The sequence below is a fragment of the Pseudoliparis swirei genome, chromosome 6 (genome assembly GCF_029220125.1).
Source record: "Pseudoliparis swirei isolate HS2019 ecotype Mariana Trench chromosome 6, NWPU_hadal_v1, whole genome shotgun sequence".
In the NCBI taxonomy this organism is placed as follows: Eukaryota; Metazoa; Chordata; class Actinopteri; order Perciformes; family Liparidae; genus Pseudoliparis; species Pseudoliparis swirei.
The window spans coordinates 5,642,360-5,657,358 of NC_079393.1; the positions used below are offsets into that span (position 1 = coordinate 5,642,360).

Below are 14,999 nucleotides of genomic sequence, written 5' to 3' on the forward strand. Positions count from 1 at the left end.
ACTGCTTTTTCAGCCACTATATAGTCTAGTATGTACTTAAAAATATACACTTCTTTTCTGCATATTAGCTATAAGTGTTCAGCGCAAAAAAAACACTCCAAATTATCGCTGCACACTATTAATACTTGAAATAAAGTGAGAGGAAATAACTAATAATAGGAGCAGGATCTTTCCACGATAGTTAGTTGCAAGAATATCAATTTAATTGAGTGGGACTGGACTCATGCATCCTCGAGGCTCCATCATATGACACGTAGGAAGCAGGAAATACACAACTGTATGATAACGTCACTGTAATATGACCCCAACAGGGAGTGTGTGTGTGTGTGTGAAGTTTGGTAAGATTCCTCGATGCCGTGTTAACCTTCTCGTCATCTTGTTACAGTTAAATAAGGAAAAGTGTTTCCGACTTCCGGGCGTTCTTGCAAGAGGTCGGAGGTTGTCTGTACATTCACATGTCGCTTGTATTTTCTTTCCACACACAAAAAAAAAATAGATCCCACAATAGGTCGAACTGTAAATAATAAGGCGTGAGAAAGTCCGGCGAGGGAGTGGACAACAATAGACTTCCTGTCAAAACTAGCTGACATCATGTCATTTGGGAGCATGTGATTGGCTGAGCAATGCCCACGTTATGTCCACCCACCCACACACACACACACACACCAGATGAAGGCCGGATTTAATTTAACTCACTGTGCTGGTTGGTAAAAGTTTAAAAAGAGAGGGAGACGCAGTTTTTCGGCGTCCCCGCAACATCTGTTTACGGCGAGTGTGTGAAAGGCGTCTTTAATAAGTCCAAAATGACTCATATTTATGCCAAGGCTGCATGAAAATCACATTGAGATGTAAAAAAAAAAAAGAATAATCACAAATATCCTGGGTGAGCATTGTGGGACGGGGCCACGGCTCCTGTGGAGGTCAAGGTCTCAGTCTTGTGTTTGAGAATGTGAGTTTTAATGCTTCTTAATAAAGAGTTTACATCCTGCAGTCCCACATCGACCGATATTACACATAACCTTTTATTCAGTTTTTTTATTTTATTTTAAGAGTAAAGATGTTTACATTTTTATTTATTTCTCTCAAAAATTTAAAAGTAAGTTAAAATGATTTTGCGGCAGCATTTGAGAAGATTATATTCATCCCAAAAATATCACCAAACTGTCAAAAGGTCACCGGTCTACATTTCGGGAAGCGCTCTTATTTGCCACCTTGCCAAGATGCCACCGATTAAGACAATTCATAAAACTAAATACATTGTTAAAGCTGTGAACTTTAGAGGAGCCGGTCGGCCGCGTAACACACGTCTGGAGAGTCGCAGGAGAAACACAATTTCACCTTTTTATAGAGATCAGAGGCCTCAAGGAACTAGCATCGTGTGTGTGTGTGTGTGTGAGAGCTGCAGAGTGTAACTGCAGACCGACAGGTGCTCAGTTCCTGGAAAGTGATCGGCGCTGCTGACTAATAGCTGGATTCTCGCAGTAACCACATCCCTCTCGGCTTCGTGGTGACTGAATGTGAAAAGGACAAAAGAAAAAAATATCAGCCGGTAGTCGATGAAATGTGCTTGTCAAGCATTTTGTTGAGATACTAAAAGTCTGGAGGGAGTCAACATACTTTGAACCCTTTATGACATACGTCCTTTATTGAGTGTGAAATCTAAAAGCTGCCACCGTTACATACATGAGATCAGTGATGAATCTCTCCAGGAGTCGGGGATCAGATATTACAACAGTGGTTGAACGAGAGTTCCCTTCGGCAGAATTGTGCGCCTCCCTCTTCTTCCTCCTCTTCTTCTTCTTCTCCTCCTACGTTTCCCAGAATGAGTCACAATGAGTCCCAAGAGGGCCGGTGGAGGCGGCGTCTTCACCTGCTGATGTTCCGTGTCGAGCTGCAACGACGAAAGAGCAAGAAAAAGAGAAAAAGATTTATTTTCTTCCAGCGTGAAAAAAATGACAATTTATATTTTAGCTGCAGTGTCTAGTGAAGCGTGTTCACATGTGGAGTGAAGCGTGTTCACATGTGGAGAGAAGCGTGTTCACATGTGGAGTAAAACATGTTCACATGTGGAGTGAAGCGTGTTCACATGTGGAATGAAGCGTGTTCACATGTGGAGTGAAGTGTGTTCACATGTGGAATGAAGCGTGTTCACATGTGGAGTGAAGCGTGTTCACATGTGGAATGAAGCTTGTTCACATGTGGAGTGAAGCGTGTTCGCATGTGGAGAGAAGCATGTTCACATGTGGAATGAAGCGTGTTCACATGTGGAGTGAAGTGTGTTCACATGTGGAATGAAGCGTGTTCACATGTGGAATGAAGCATGTTCACATGTGGAGTGAAGCATGTTCACATGTGGAATGAAGCATGTTCACATGTGGAGTGAAGCATGTTCACATGTGGAGTGAAGCATGTTCACATGTGGAGTGAAGCATGTTCACATGTGGAATGAAGCGTGTTCACATGTGAAGTGAAGCGTGTTCACATGTGGAGTAAAACATGTTCACATGTGGAATGAAGCGTGTTCAGGAAGAGGAATATCCGGTTGGCTCTCCCTAAACTACTCAGAACCAGCCCAGATGTGGTAACCCGCGGCGACGATCTTCATGTGTTGGCACGCGTCGACGGACACGCCACTCTCTCTCTCTCTCTCTCTCTCTCTCCCGTCTGGTCCTGTCGACAATGTCCGCCCAGCCCTTCGGTTACGCAAACGGCGGTGAGCTCAGCGCGGCGGGGAAAGAGATGCTCCTTCACGGCTGCATGAGTCACGCCTCGCCGTCATCCTGGAACACCAGCGACTGAGAGGGGTGTGTGTGTGTGTGTGTGTGTGTGTGTGTGTGTGTGCAGAGGGTTTTGAGAAATCAGTTTAAAAGGATTTCCACTTTCGTGATGAATAAATTATGAGAATGATATTCATATAAAAGTTTTTCCTGATCTTATTTTGTTGTCGTTGCTTTATCGCAGAACCACTATTCACATTTTAATTCCCTGAAAAATTGGTTTCATACTTTTAATTCCAATATAATTTAAAAGAAATATTTTTGCAATTTCAACACTATTTGAAGTATCAGGAAAAAAAGAAATCAAATATTAAAAATGTTCTCCTCGGGTAATAATCCGATTCAGAAATAGACCTTAAAAACAAATAAAAGCGGCGTAGGTTAATAAAAAAAACATTTATTTAGAAACATGTTAAAAACAATATCGAAAAACAATTTGTAAATGTAACATTTAATCGTAACAGTCTACGTCACTGCTGCCGTTCGTCATCGATCGCAATTTACAGAGCGCCACTCCCCTTTTTGTATTTTATTTTGGCGGGTATGCAACCATGATAGATGTAATCTACCGAGACAAGTGGAACATTTTCTCATGCATTATTCGTTTTAAGCGCATTGTGGCAAAACAACACTTCACAACATTTACCGCTGCACTCGCATCAGAAACCTCTCGTCCGCGATGTGACCGGCGGGAGTTTAAAGACAACGCAGACGAGGCGTCGCTCTGCTAATCTGCGCTCCGAGGGCGTCCCGAGCGGTGCCGGATTAGAATCGGCCACGCTTTGCAATTGGTCAGATCTGCCACCCAAAAAAAGCCGCATGAGGACCTCGCGCTCAAACCTCCATGGTGGCTTCCCTTATGGGCTTTTGATTCAGGAAGGTCAGCGGGTCCCCGCCGCCCCGGTACGGCGTGGACAGGTACTCCAGCTCGTAGCCGCCGCCGCTGTTGGCCGGGCGCACTTCGCTCGACGTCTTCTTGTGTTCCAGGATCTGCTGCAGCTGCTGGCCGGCGTACTCGGGCTTGGCGGTGAGGGGTCCCGCGGGCACCTCGATGCCCAGGATGTCGGTCACCATGTAGGGGCGGAGCCAGCCCACCAGAGGGGTGCTGCCCGGGGTGTAGTGGGTCTGCCGGTGGTAGAAGAGCAGACCGTCCACCTGCGGCCCCCGGAAGAAAACGCAGAATGAAACCAATCAAAAAACCCGACAAAAATAAATCAAATAAAAAACGACAAGACGAGAAGAAGACTTCTCTTACGCCGTAGCTGTACTCGGCCGCCAGGGCGTTCTGGATGGGCTCCGCTGTGCAGGCGACGCTTTGGAGGCTCACAAACCGGAACTGTTGGACCAAACAAGAACCAGAGCGCCGCGTCGTGAGGTCCAAACAGTTTGTCCTCTTGTCAAACGTGAGAAATTGCTTTCCAACGGTGAGTTTACTCTTCAAAAAAGACTAAAGCCCCGATTAAGCTCCCGCTAAGACGGGGAACTCTAAAGTTCACCGGGCTTCCTCAAAGCCCCCGTAATCGTCTGGCATCGCGTTCAATTAGTAGCAGAGATGGGAACGGACGTTTGCCCCTTTATTTTCCTTTGTCTCAAGGTTTAAGTTTGTATATGCAGCGCGGCGTGAAGCACAACAAGATGGAATCCAGAGTTCCAGGATCTCGAAAAGGAGGAAATGGGGCGTAGATGCGAAGCGGCTCGGTTCCCGCTACTCACGGGGTTGCGCTTGGCGATCTCCGATAGGTCGTCCGTCTCCTGGACTTTGGACTGGAGCCAGAAGAACCGGAACTCGGTCTGTTGATGAGAAACAAATACGGTCGACAGACCAGACGAGAAGAAAAAAAAGCAGCTTATTTTCACATACCGAGCCAATAAGACGGGAAATGAGGCCCCAAAAAAAAAAGAAGCACATCTGTGGCCCAGACTCCTTGCTGGAGGAACGGACGCCGGTCTTACCGGGCAGTCGTAGACCGGGTGGCCTCTCCAGCACATGACATCCAGGATGTAGTACGTCCTGTCCACCTCGCTGTAAATGCAGTCCAGGATGGTGTAGTCTGCACAGGGAACACAGAACACACCAAGATAGAACCGGGCTCATACACATGGGGAATAATGGATTTCCAGGACGTTAAAACCAAATTTCCATGACCTAACATTTTGTGAAATCTCAGTGAGTGTCCCGTAAGAGACAATACTTTGATTAAAAGAATACATATTTCAGGGTTCTTACACATGTTGACCAATGGATTTCCATGACTTTTCCATGACTTTTCCAGGTTTTCCATGACCGTACGAACCCTGATATTTACATAGATATTTCCTCTTTTAATCAAACTGCGTGAATTAACATATGAATATAAAACATTTTCCATGACTTTTACAATTTGTAAAAAAAAATTTTTAAAGGACTTTTCCAGGCCTGGAAATAACCATCTTTAAATTGGAGGACTTTTCCAGGTTTTCCATGGCCGTACAAACCCTGTACACACCAATAGATATTTATGATCCCTTATAATCTCAACTCTTTATTTACTGAATAAAAAAGGCAACAAAACCTCATATTGTTGTCCAAATCACTGAGGTTTTCTAAGATTTTCCCAAAAGACATTAAAAAAAACATTGAATGACCAACAATAGAACTTTTCACGAGGTGTTTTAGTCCTAATTGAGCAGTTTTCCCTTCAGTAGCTTTAAGAGTGTAAAAAACATCTTCACTAAAATCTCCTTTTCGATCAAATGGAGACAGTCTCCATATTTTATTATCATTTATACACATTTACCCTAAATTCTGTCATACCTGTGGAAAATCTGTGGCCTCCCCCTCAGCTTGAAAAAGGCCTTGAGTGTAAGGTAAACAACAACAACAACAGGCCCGCCTACCTTTTCCCATGGCCGAGTTGTGTCGGTTCCCCCCGGGCAGCAGGGAGGGGAAGCGGTTCACGCAGTAGCCGCTCTTGGTGTACGCCGCGGTGGAGCCCTACAGGGGGCAAGAAACGCCAAATATCTGATGAGGATATTCACTTATTAGATGATTAGACTTATACCATCATAGCGAGCGATATCGATGTGAACATGGAATATTCAATAATCAGAATACAGGGTGCTAAAGAAAAAAAATTATCTTATCCTCGGCATTAAACCCAACAATATATGTAAATGTATAAAATATAATACATTTTCTTGGAGAATATCTGGAGATGTGAGGGGGAACCCACCATATGTATGTGTGTATGTTTAAATGAGGGTATATTTGATTGTGCTATATATATAAATTAGTGCTGTGAAAAATAACACGTTAACTCAGTTAATCCAATTACAGGTTTAACTAGTTGTTTTTTTTAAACGCATTTAACGCATGCGCAGAATGAGCTTCCAATCCGTCTGTTGTTGGTCGTCGGGACGAAAAAAAAGTCACTTGCAGAATGAGCTTCCAATACACCACTTCAATCTGAACTCTGTCCGCTCTCATGCAGACGGTCTGTTCATCGGTAATGATCCTTCCGCAGGTTCACCTCCGGAAACCTTGTTACGACTTTTACTTCCTGTAGATCAGGGTCTCAACACGTCGATCGCGACCTGCCAGTCGATCGCGGCGTAGTGTCGGTAGATCGCATGACATTAAAGAGATTGGCCCGCCCCCTGACATGTTCTCTATCGCACGTCTTTGTTCTTTTATTAAACTAAACGTCTGTTGTTGATCGTATCTCCACAGCAGCATGTCATTTCTGTCTCTTCGCGTTGCGTTAACACTTATCGATCTCCGTCTGGCTCGCCACAGAGCTCCGTGCGCGCATCGGGACCGAGCAAAAGAAAAGTCACTTGTCAATCTGTCCACCTTTAGATTGTATCATGGTGGAGTTAATGGTTGACAAACAAGAGAAACATGCTCTGTTTAACCCTCCTGTTACCTTTACATTTACTTACATATTTTACCCTCGGGGTCAATTTGACCCCAGCAATTAAAACCTCCACAAAATTATTAGAATTAATATTGCTTCCCAAGTTTAAGTGTGAGGTACTTTATGTTTGTTTGTTGACTACCTAAATAGCCCTTTAAATAAATAAAAAGTTGATATTTCTGATATGTTTGACACAGTGAAAAACAGCCTGGGGTCAAATTGACCCCAAAGAACACCGACATTAAACATTGAATGGGGTCAAATTGACCCGAAAGGTAACAGGAGGGTTAAACATTCTGTTTAGGATGAAGATGTATTAATGTTCCATATGGAAGAAAACTGCTAAATAACTGCTGAGTTGCAGCACCATTGTATAGAAGAATGTATAAATGTATATATCCGTCTTTTGTCATAAATCTCTATGTTCTCACAAAATATACCGAGAATATCGGTAATATGTGATTAATCATGATTAATCCACAAAAACCTGTGATTAATCCGATTAAAAATTGTAATCGTTTCACAGCCCTAATATAAATATATACACTACCATTCAAAAGTTTGGGGTCACTTAGAAATGTCTTTATTTTTCAAAGAAAAGCACTGTTTTTTCAATAAAGATAACATTAATCAAAAATACACACTATACATTGTTAATGTGGTAAATGACTATTCTAGGTGGAAACGTCTGGTTTCTAATGAAATATCTCCAGAGGTGTATAGAGGCCCATTTCCATCAACTATCACTCCAGTGTTCTAATGGTACATTGTGTTTGCTAATTGCCTTAGAAGACTAATGTCTGATTAGAAAACCCTTGTGCAATTATGTTAGCACAGCTGAAAACAGTTATGCTGGTGATATAAGCTATACAACTGGCCTTCCTTTGAGCTTGAAGTTTGAAGAACAAAATGAATACTTCAAATATTAATCATTATTTCTAACCTTGTCAATGTCTTGACTATATTTTCTATTCAATTTTCAATTCATTTGATAAATAAAAGTGAGTTTTCATGGAAGACACGGAATTGTCTGGATGACCCCAAACTTTTGAACGGTAGTGTACATATATATATGTGTGTGTGTAGGTATTGGCATGTTTACCCTTATTTTTATTATTTTATTTAGACTTTATTTTGTATGATTATATGCCTGTGCATCGATGTGTAGAGTGCACATCCTTTCTTTTTCATATTTATATCAAGAAAAAATGAAATAAAAATGAAATATACGATCATGTAGGTGGATATTTCAAAAGTATTGACTTCCCACAGAGCAGCGCCGGAACTTTAAAGACGGAAAAAAAAAGTGTCACGCTGGGTAACCGCAGATTATTGTTAAATACTAGCGAGAGCTCGTCACCGAGATGACACAGATGGCTGCATCCCAGGGTGTGTGTGGCGTGACGCTCGTGTAGCGAGAGGAGCCCTGCAGTCTGGGGCCGGTGGGGCTAGACGGGCATGTCCAGAGCTACCAGGAAGCTAACGGCGGTTAGCATTTTCAAGCCTTTTTTGTTACTCGTAAACCACAAAAAGAAAACAATAGGGAGGTAAACGAAGCGCGAGTTTAACGTCCGACACTTCCGCGGGAAGAACACATGCAACGTGGTAAAAGGTGAGCTGGAAAACCCCCAAAAGTTCCTATTATTATCATATCATTACCTTAGCATTGAAAATGCAGAAGGTTATGTTTTGATCGCCGTGTATTTATTTATTTGTATGCGTGTTACTCGCATAACTCAAAAAGTATTAAACCGAATCGCATGAAATTTGGTGGGATGATTGGTTATTATCCGGGGACCATTTGATTAGATTTTGGGATCAATCGGGTGAAAGGTCAAGGTCAAGAAAAGGTCAAAATCTTCTTTTTACCATAGCACGGTCAATTTTTATCCAATTGGCATGCAACTAATGCCAACATGTTCATAATGCAATGCCCAATCTTGTGATATGCCAAGGTATGCGCTCTACCCAGTGCCCGTTCAAGTTTATGTTGTGATGATTTTGAAAACAGCTGTAGAAGAAATCTTGATGGAGGGGTGGTGGTGGGAAGCAGTTGGTTCGACAGTTTTCTCAGTGTCACCCTGGCTCCAACTCAATTGTTTCAAAAGGAAGTCGAAGCGTTCTCCCACACACTCGGCAAAGAAAGAAAACATTGAGACTTCTTCTTCTTCCTCGAGACTATCGGAGCTACAGCTGTGACTGCGAGATAAAACCTTCAGATCGCAATCGGGGAATTAGATTAATCGTCTCTTGAACAACGGCCACCGAGTTAATGATTGCGCAACAACCTCAAGACGGCAAACAATATTACATGGTAGCTTCAACTTCTTTACTGGAAAGGAAACTGTACAAATTCAACTGTCGCCACGCATTTTGGCTGAAGACATGATCTCCATATTCATAAGAATTATTACCTTCGCATTGAAAATGCCGGAAGGTTATGTTTTGATCGCCGTGTATTTATTTATTTATTTGTATGCGTGTTATTCGCAAAACTCAAAAAGTATTGAACCGAATCGCATGCAATTTGGTGGGATGATTGTTTATTATCCGGGGACCAGTTGATTAGATTTTGGGATCGATCGGGTCAAAGGTCAAGGGTCATGAACAGGTCAAAATCTTTCGCAGAACTCAAAAAGTATTGAACCGAATCGCATGAAATTTGGTGGGATGATTGTTTATTATCCGGGGACCAGTTGATTAGATTGTGGGATCGATCGGGTCAAAGGTCAAAGGTCATGAACAGGTCAAATCTTCTTGAATCACATGGAATTTGGTGGGATGATTGGTTATTATCCGGGGACCATTTGATTAGATTTTGGGATCAATCGGGTCAAAGGTCAAGGTCATACTCTTTTTTTTTACCATAGCACGATACATTTTTGTCCAATTGGCATGCAACTAATGCCAAAATGTTCATAATTCAATGCCCAATCTTGTGATATGCGAAGGTATGCGCTCTACCGAGTGCCCATTCTAGTTACCTCCGCATTGAAAATGCGGAGGTAATGTGTTGATCGCCGTGTATTTGTATGCGTGCGTGTTATTCGCATAAGTAAAAAAGTATTAAACCGAATGGCATAACATTTGGTGGGATGATTGGTTATTATCCGGGGACCATTTGATTAGATTTTGGGATCAATCGGGTCAAAGGTCAAGGTCATGAACAGGTCAACATCTTCTTTTTACCATAGCGCGGTCAATTTGTATCCAATTGGCATGCAACTAATGCCAAGATGTTCATAATTCAATGCCCAATCTTGTGATATGCGAAGGTATGCGCTCTACCGAGTGCCCGTTCTAGTTTTACTGTGAGATTGTAAGAATGCGTGCTGGGGGGGGGGGGGCGCAACATGGCAGCAGTCTTAAAACCAGTGAGCCGCTTCCAAAAGCTGCTTTTCTTCGTCATATATGAATCTTAATTCAATATCTCACGTTTTATACTGTTAGTCGGACAAAAGAAGCTTATTGGAGAAACAGTGAATTGCATTTTGTTTATTGACATTTCATCGACTAAATGCTCAAATCAAAAATAATCCTATCGCTGTTGGCTTGACGGGGAGATGTGAGGAACGCTGCAGAGCAGGCCGAGAGTGCAAAGTTTAAAGAAATTACGGCACAAATATTTCAGAAAGCTGTATAATCGTCGTCCAGCTCCGATACCGAATAGTTTCACTGCGGTATCAACTTCAGCTTTTCTGATGATCCATATTTTTGTTCCGGTTTTGGAGTTCAACGACATCTTTAACGTTTCCGTGAGCGCGTGTTTCCAAATGAACAGTGCAACACAGTGATGTCATTGCAAAAAATAGCTGTCGCTTGTGTGTGTGTGTGTGTGTGGGACACAACGTGCTTCTGGTACTTCTCATTTTATATTTTCTTAACACTTCTTTTTGCATCATATTCTTGTAGTCATGTGACACATTTATGATTTTAAGGTCAAATCTACTATATAGGATCTGGATTTTGTAATGATTATTATCAACTGGATAATTATCAATGTTGTGCCTTCAAATAATCATATTTTTCTTTGCTGAATAAAAAATAAATAATAATTAGAACGGGCACTCGGGAGAGCGCATACCTTCGCCGCAGCCACTTTTTTGGTACTTGGCATAAGAGTGTGGGGAGCTTGATGGCATGTGAACATTTTGGCATTAGTTGCATGCCAATTGGATACAAATTGACCGCGCTATGGTAAAAAGAAGATTTTGACCTTTTCATGACCTTGACCTTTGACTCGAACAATCCCAAAATCAAATCAAATGGTCCCCGGATAATAACCAATCATCCCACCAAATTTCATGCGATTCGGTTTAATACTTTTTGACTTATGCGAATAACACACAAACACACACACACACACACACACACACACAAATAAATACACAGCGATCAAAACATAATAATCCAGGTAGCCAGTAAAACAGAAAAGGGCAGTTCTTACCTTGGAGGCGACGATGAGAGATCTTTTCCCCACAGGACAGACCACCATCACCCAATCAGTGTCCAGTTCTGGCGGCACGTCCACCAGCCACTCTGACAGCATGAGCTGAGGAGGAAGACGAGCAGCATTTCATCTTCATCAACACCGTGTTCAGAGTCGAGGAATGAAAGAAGTTCAACGAACTTGTTGGGCTGTCGTTCGAGGAACCGCCGCGCCCTCTGCTGGCCCAGACGAAGACTGCAACGGACGTCACATCAAGACACCCACCTGGTTGGCGTAATGTTTTGGCAGCTTCCTCCTCTCGATCTCCATGCCCTCTTCTTCCTCCTCCGTGTCGCCGTCTTCCTCCCGTTCCCCCTCCTCTTTCTTCTCCATGTCCTCCTCTCCATCGCTGTCTGCCCCCGTCCAGTCCCCGTCGGCCAGACGCCGAGCGTGGTTGACGAAGTTGAATCTTTTGCTGGAGATGAAAACGTCCGTGTGATTTACCCGTGCACAAGGACTGGCATTCGATCACGCGATTAAAAGAAACGAACAAGGAGAACTAGAACGGGCACTCGGTAGAGCGCATACCTTCGCATATCACAAGATTGGGCATTGAATTATGAACATTTTGGCATTAGCTGCAGGCCAATTGGATATAAATTGACCGTGCTATGGTAAAAAGAAGATCTTGACCTTTTCATGACCTTGACCTTTGACCCGATCGATCCCAAAATCTAATCAAATGGTCCTCGGATAATAACCAATCATCCCACCAAATTTCATGCGATTCGGTTTAAAACTTTTTTTGTTATGCGATTAACACGCATACAAATAAATAAATAAATACACAGCGATCATAACATTACCTTCCGCATTTTCAATGCGAAGGTAATTACAAAGCATACAATATACCTTAAATGAAACCAGTGAATGAGAGACAATAGTTTAATTAAAAGAATAAACATTTGTATACATGTTTATTCTTAGAAACACTTATATAAATGTTTATTCTTTTAATCAAACTATTATACTTTATGTGCAAAACCACCTGTTTGGACTTGGCTTATTTTTTTTGAGCGTCTTCCTTTCAAAAACATATGAATTATTTTAAACTCGACGGAAATAAACATGTGAATATAACAAATTTCCATGACTTTTCCAGGCCTGGAAATGACCATTTTAAAATTCCATGACTCTTCCAGGTTTTCCATGACCGTACGAACCCCGATGGGAGGAAGCCATCTTTAAAGTGCTTTCTGTTTCGCGTGTTTAGGACCGTTACTGTGGTCCTCAGGATGCAGCTTGGAACAGTACAAAGCAGAAGTGAATGGAGAAAAGGGTTTCCGGTGCATCGTCCTGCATTATTTAGTAGCAGTGGTGCTAAAAAAGTGTTCATGGTGCAACGTTAGAAGTAATTAGAGTAGGCGAATCAGTGCTTTATGTAATCTAGGTTGAAGAAATATTATGGACAAACTCCATGCTGTGAACAGGGTTCTTACACATGTTGACCAATGGATTTCCATGACTTTTCCATGACTTTTCCATGACTTTTAAGCAAATTTCCATGACCAAACTGAAATCTCGGTATAAACATGAACAATTTAGAAAATCTTGCGTATCGAGAGCGTAAGGCGGCTTACATTTTGAACGTCTTTCTTTAAAAAAAAATTTATTTTTATTTCAAACGCGGCGTAAATGAACACGTGATTATAACACATTTCCATGACTTTTTCAAAACTGTTATGATCTAAGTTTTGATCATTTTAAAATTCCATGACTTTTCCAGGTTTTCCATGACCGCACGAACCCTGTGTGAAGTAACATTTAAAACCTCAGGGGTCAAATACTGAAACATAAAAGGGTATTTTACCTTTTCTGCAGTTCAAGGAAGCGCCGCCGCCGCTCGCTCTGCTCCAGCACGCTGAACTTGCTCTTGTACTGGGCCAGCCGGGGGTGGGCGGCGGCGGTGCTGTTGGGCTCCTTGGACACAGCGAAGCTGGCCGAGAGGGCTCGGGTCAGGTCGTCCATGGCGGCTCTGTTGAAATAAAATCAATCAAATATCCAGAGATTAATGAAACTGCTCACACTGTGTGTAAAGGTGGTTGATTGCTTGTTTAATGGCCTCAGAAGCTCATTCAGGGAGCGACTGAACACCTTTTAGATGCGTTTTATTTAGATTTAACTGACGTCCATCATGTTTCACTAGGCATTTTCTGGTGATATTTATTCATTATAATGTGTTTCTTGTCTGTGGTGCATTGTGTCCATTTTCAATGCGAAGGTTATGTTTTGATCGCCGTGTATTTATTCATTTATTTGTATGCGTGTTACTCGCATAACTCAAAAAGTATTAAACCGAATCGCATGAAATTTGGTGGGATGATTGGTTATTATCCGGGGACCATTTGATTAGATTTTGGGATCGATCGGGTCAAAGGACAAGGTCATGAAAAGGTCAACATCTTCTTTTTACCATAGCACGGTCAATTTCTATCCAATTGGCATGCAACTAATGCCAACATGTTCATAATTCAATGCCCAATCTTGTGATATGCGAAGGTATGCGCTCGACCGAGTGCCCATTCTAGTTGTAAGAGTTTTTGGTGGCAAACAGTTTCAATAATGTTGATATATGTCTCATCTAAAAGCTTCACAAATCACCTAAACAAAATAGGCTAATTGATATAATTGATGAGGGTGCCATCATTGTTACTGACAGTAACGTAACACAGCTAGAGTAAGACCATATACACGTTAATGGCCAGATTATCTAAACTACCAGTGGCTTCAGAGTGAAGTCAAGATTACTTTCAAAGCTACGACACACGTTACAAAAGCTGAATTAACGCTATCCGCATGTGCTCCAAACACAACGTGACGCTGTGTCCGTTTAGCGGGACGTTTTTACTGAAGCATCCGCACACGTAACTCCATTAAATCCAAATACATAAATGTAATGTGTTTTTTTTTCTTCCAAAAAGCTAGCTACGTGTAGCTAACGTTCATAGTTTTAGCAGCTAGTTAGCACCGTGCTAAAGCTCCTAGTTAACCGGGCCGTTCCTTCAGAATACGCATTTTAGAGCATCACGTCACTACTTTAAATGTTTACCAGCATAAATGTAGGGCACACAATAACGTCAGATGTATATTTTCTCAGTTTATAAGCATCATGAGCTCAGGAGATACCTTGGACATGCAGGGAGGCTGCTGCTGTGACGTCACGCTGTCATCTTTCCCACCAACGGCGACTTAAAGGTTGGCCGACTGAAATACTGAAAACTAACCCGGAGATTTACAGAGCAAACTTTTGTACTTCACAAAGTGGAAGAAATTCTCTAATCTTTTACTTAACGTCAAGTAAAACAGGAAATATACTTCTGTGTATAACTACCCATGTAGAAGTATTTAAAATAGTACCTCAGTTAAAGAACTAAAGCATCAATATATGCTTAAAGTACTCCGCTTTGTGTGTAGAGCTCAACCTATTTCAATGTATCATCATTCATTAGTATATTTATATAGTTTCTATCAATTATCTTAGAAATTTAATTGACGCTGTCAAATAAATGTAGTTTACTAAAATGTAGAATGTCTTGCTGAAATCTTGTAGTAGAAGTATAAAGTTGTATAAAATGGAAGTCCTCAGATATGTGTATATAATGCATATTAAATGCATACTATTATAGCAGGCGCAAAAGTGTTTTAAAGTACTGTTATTTGTTTGTTTACCCTATTTGTATTGTACATTCTAATATTTATAGACATTTTTAAATGATTGTCTCAAGTTATCGCACAGTTTTTGGTTTGTTGTTATTTATTGTTTTGATGTCGTAATCTGTGTCGGAGGCTATACCCTGCCTCTCCTGTTGGGGGCGACGCTGAGCCGGTTTCTCCTGC

The 14,999-nt window shown here is 41.7% G+C and overlaps 1 protein-coding gene across 1 annotated transcript; it reads right to left on the reverse strand.

The window, feature by feature from the left end:
- Positions 1-180: 180 nt before the first annotated feature.
- snupn (snurportin 1) lies at positions 181-14,953 on the reverse strand. Its single transcript, XM_056416359.1, has 11 exons — positions 14,289-14,953; positions 12,973-13,137; positions 11,388-11,577; positions 11,121-11,225; positions 5,655-5,751; positions 4,731-4,828; positions 4,491-4,568; positions 4,033-4,113; positions 3,618-3,932; positions 1,684-1,891; positions 181-1,511 (listed from the first exon to the last, which is right to left on the reverse strand). The coding sequence occupies exons 2-10, from the start codon at positions 13,128-13,130 to the stop codon at positions 1,727-1,729; spliced, it is 1,287 nt and encodes a 428-aa protein (XP_056272334.1). The 5' UTR covers positions 13,131-13,137; positions 14,289-14,953; the 3' UTR covers positions 181-1,511; positions 1,684-1,726.
- Positions 14,954-14,999: the final 46 nt, after the last annotated feature.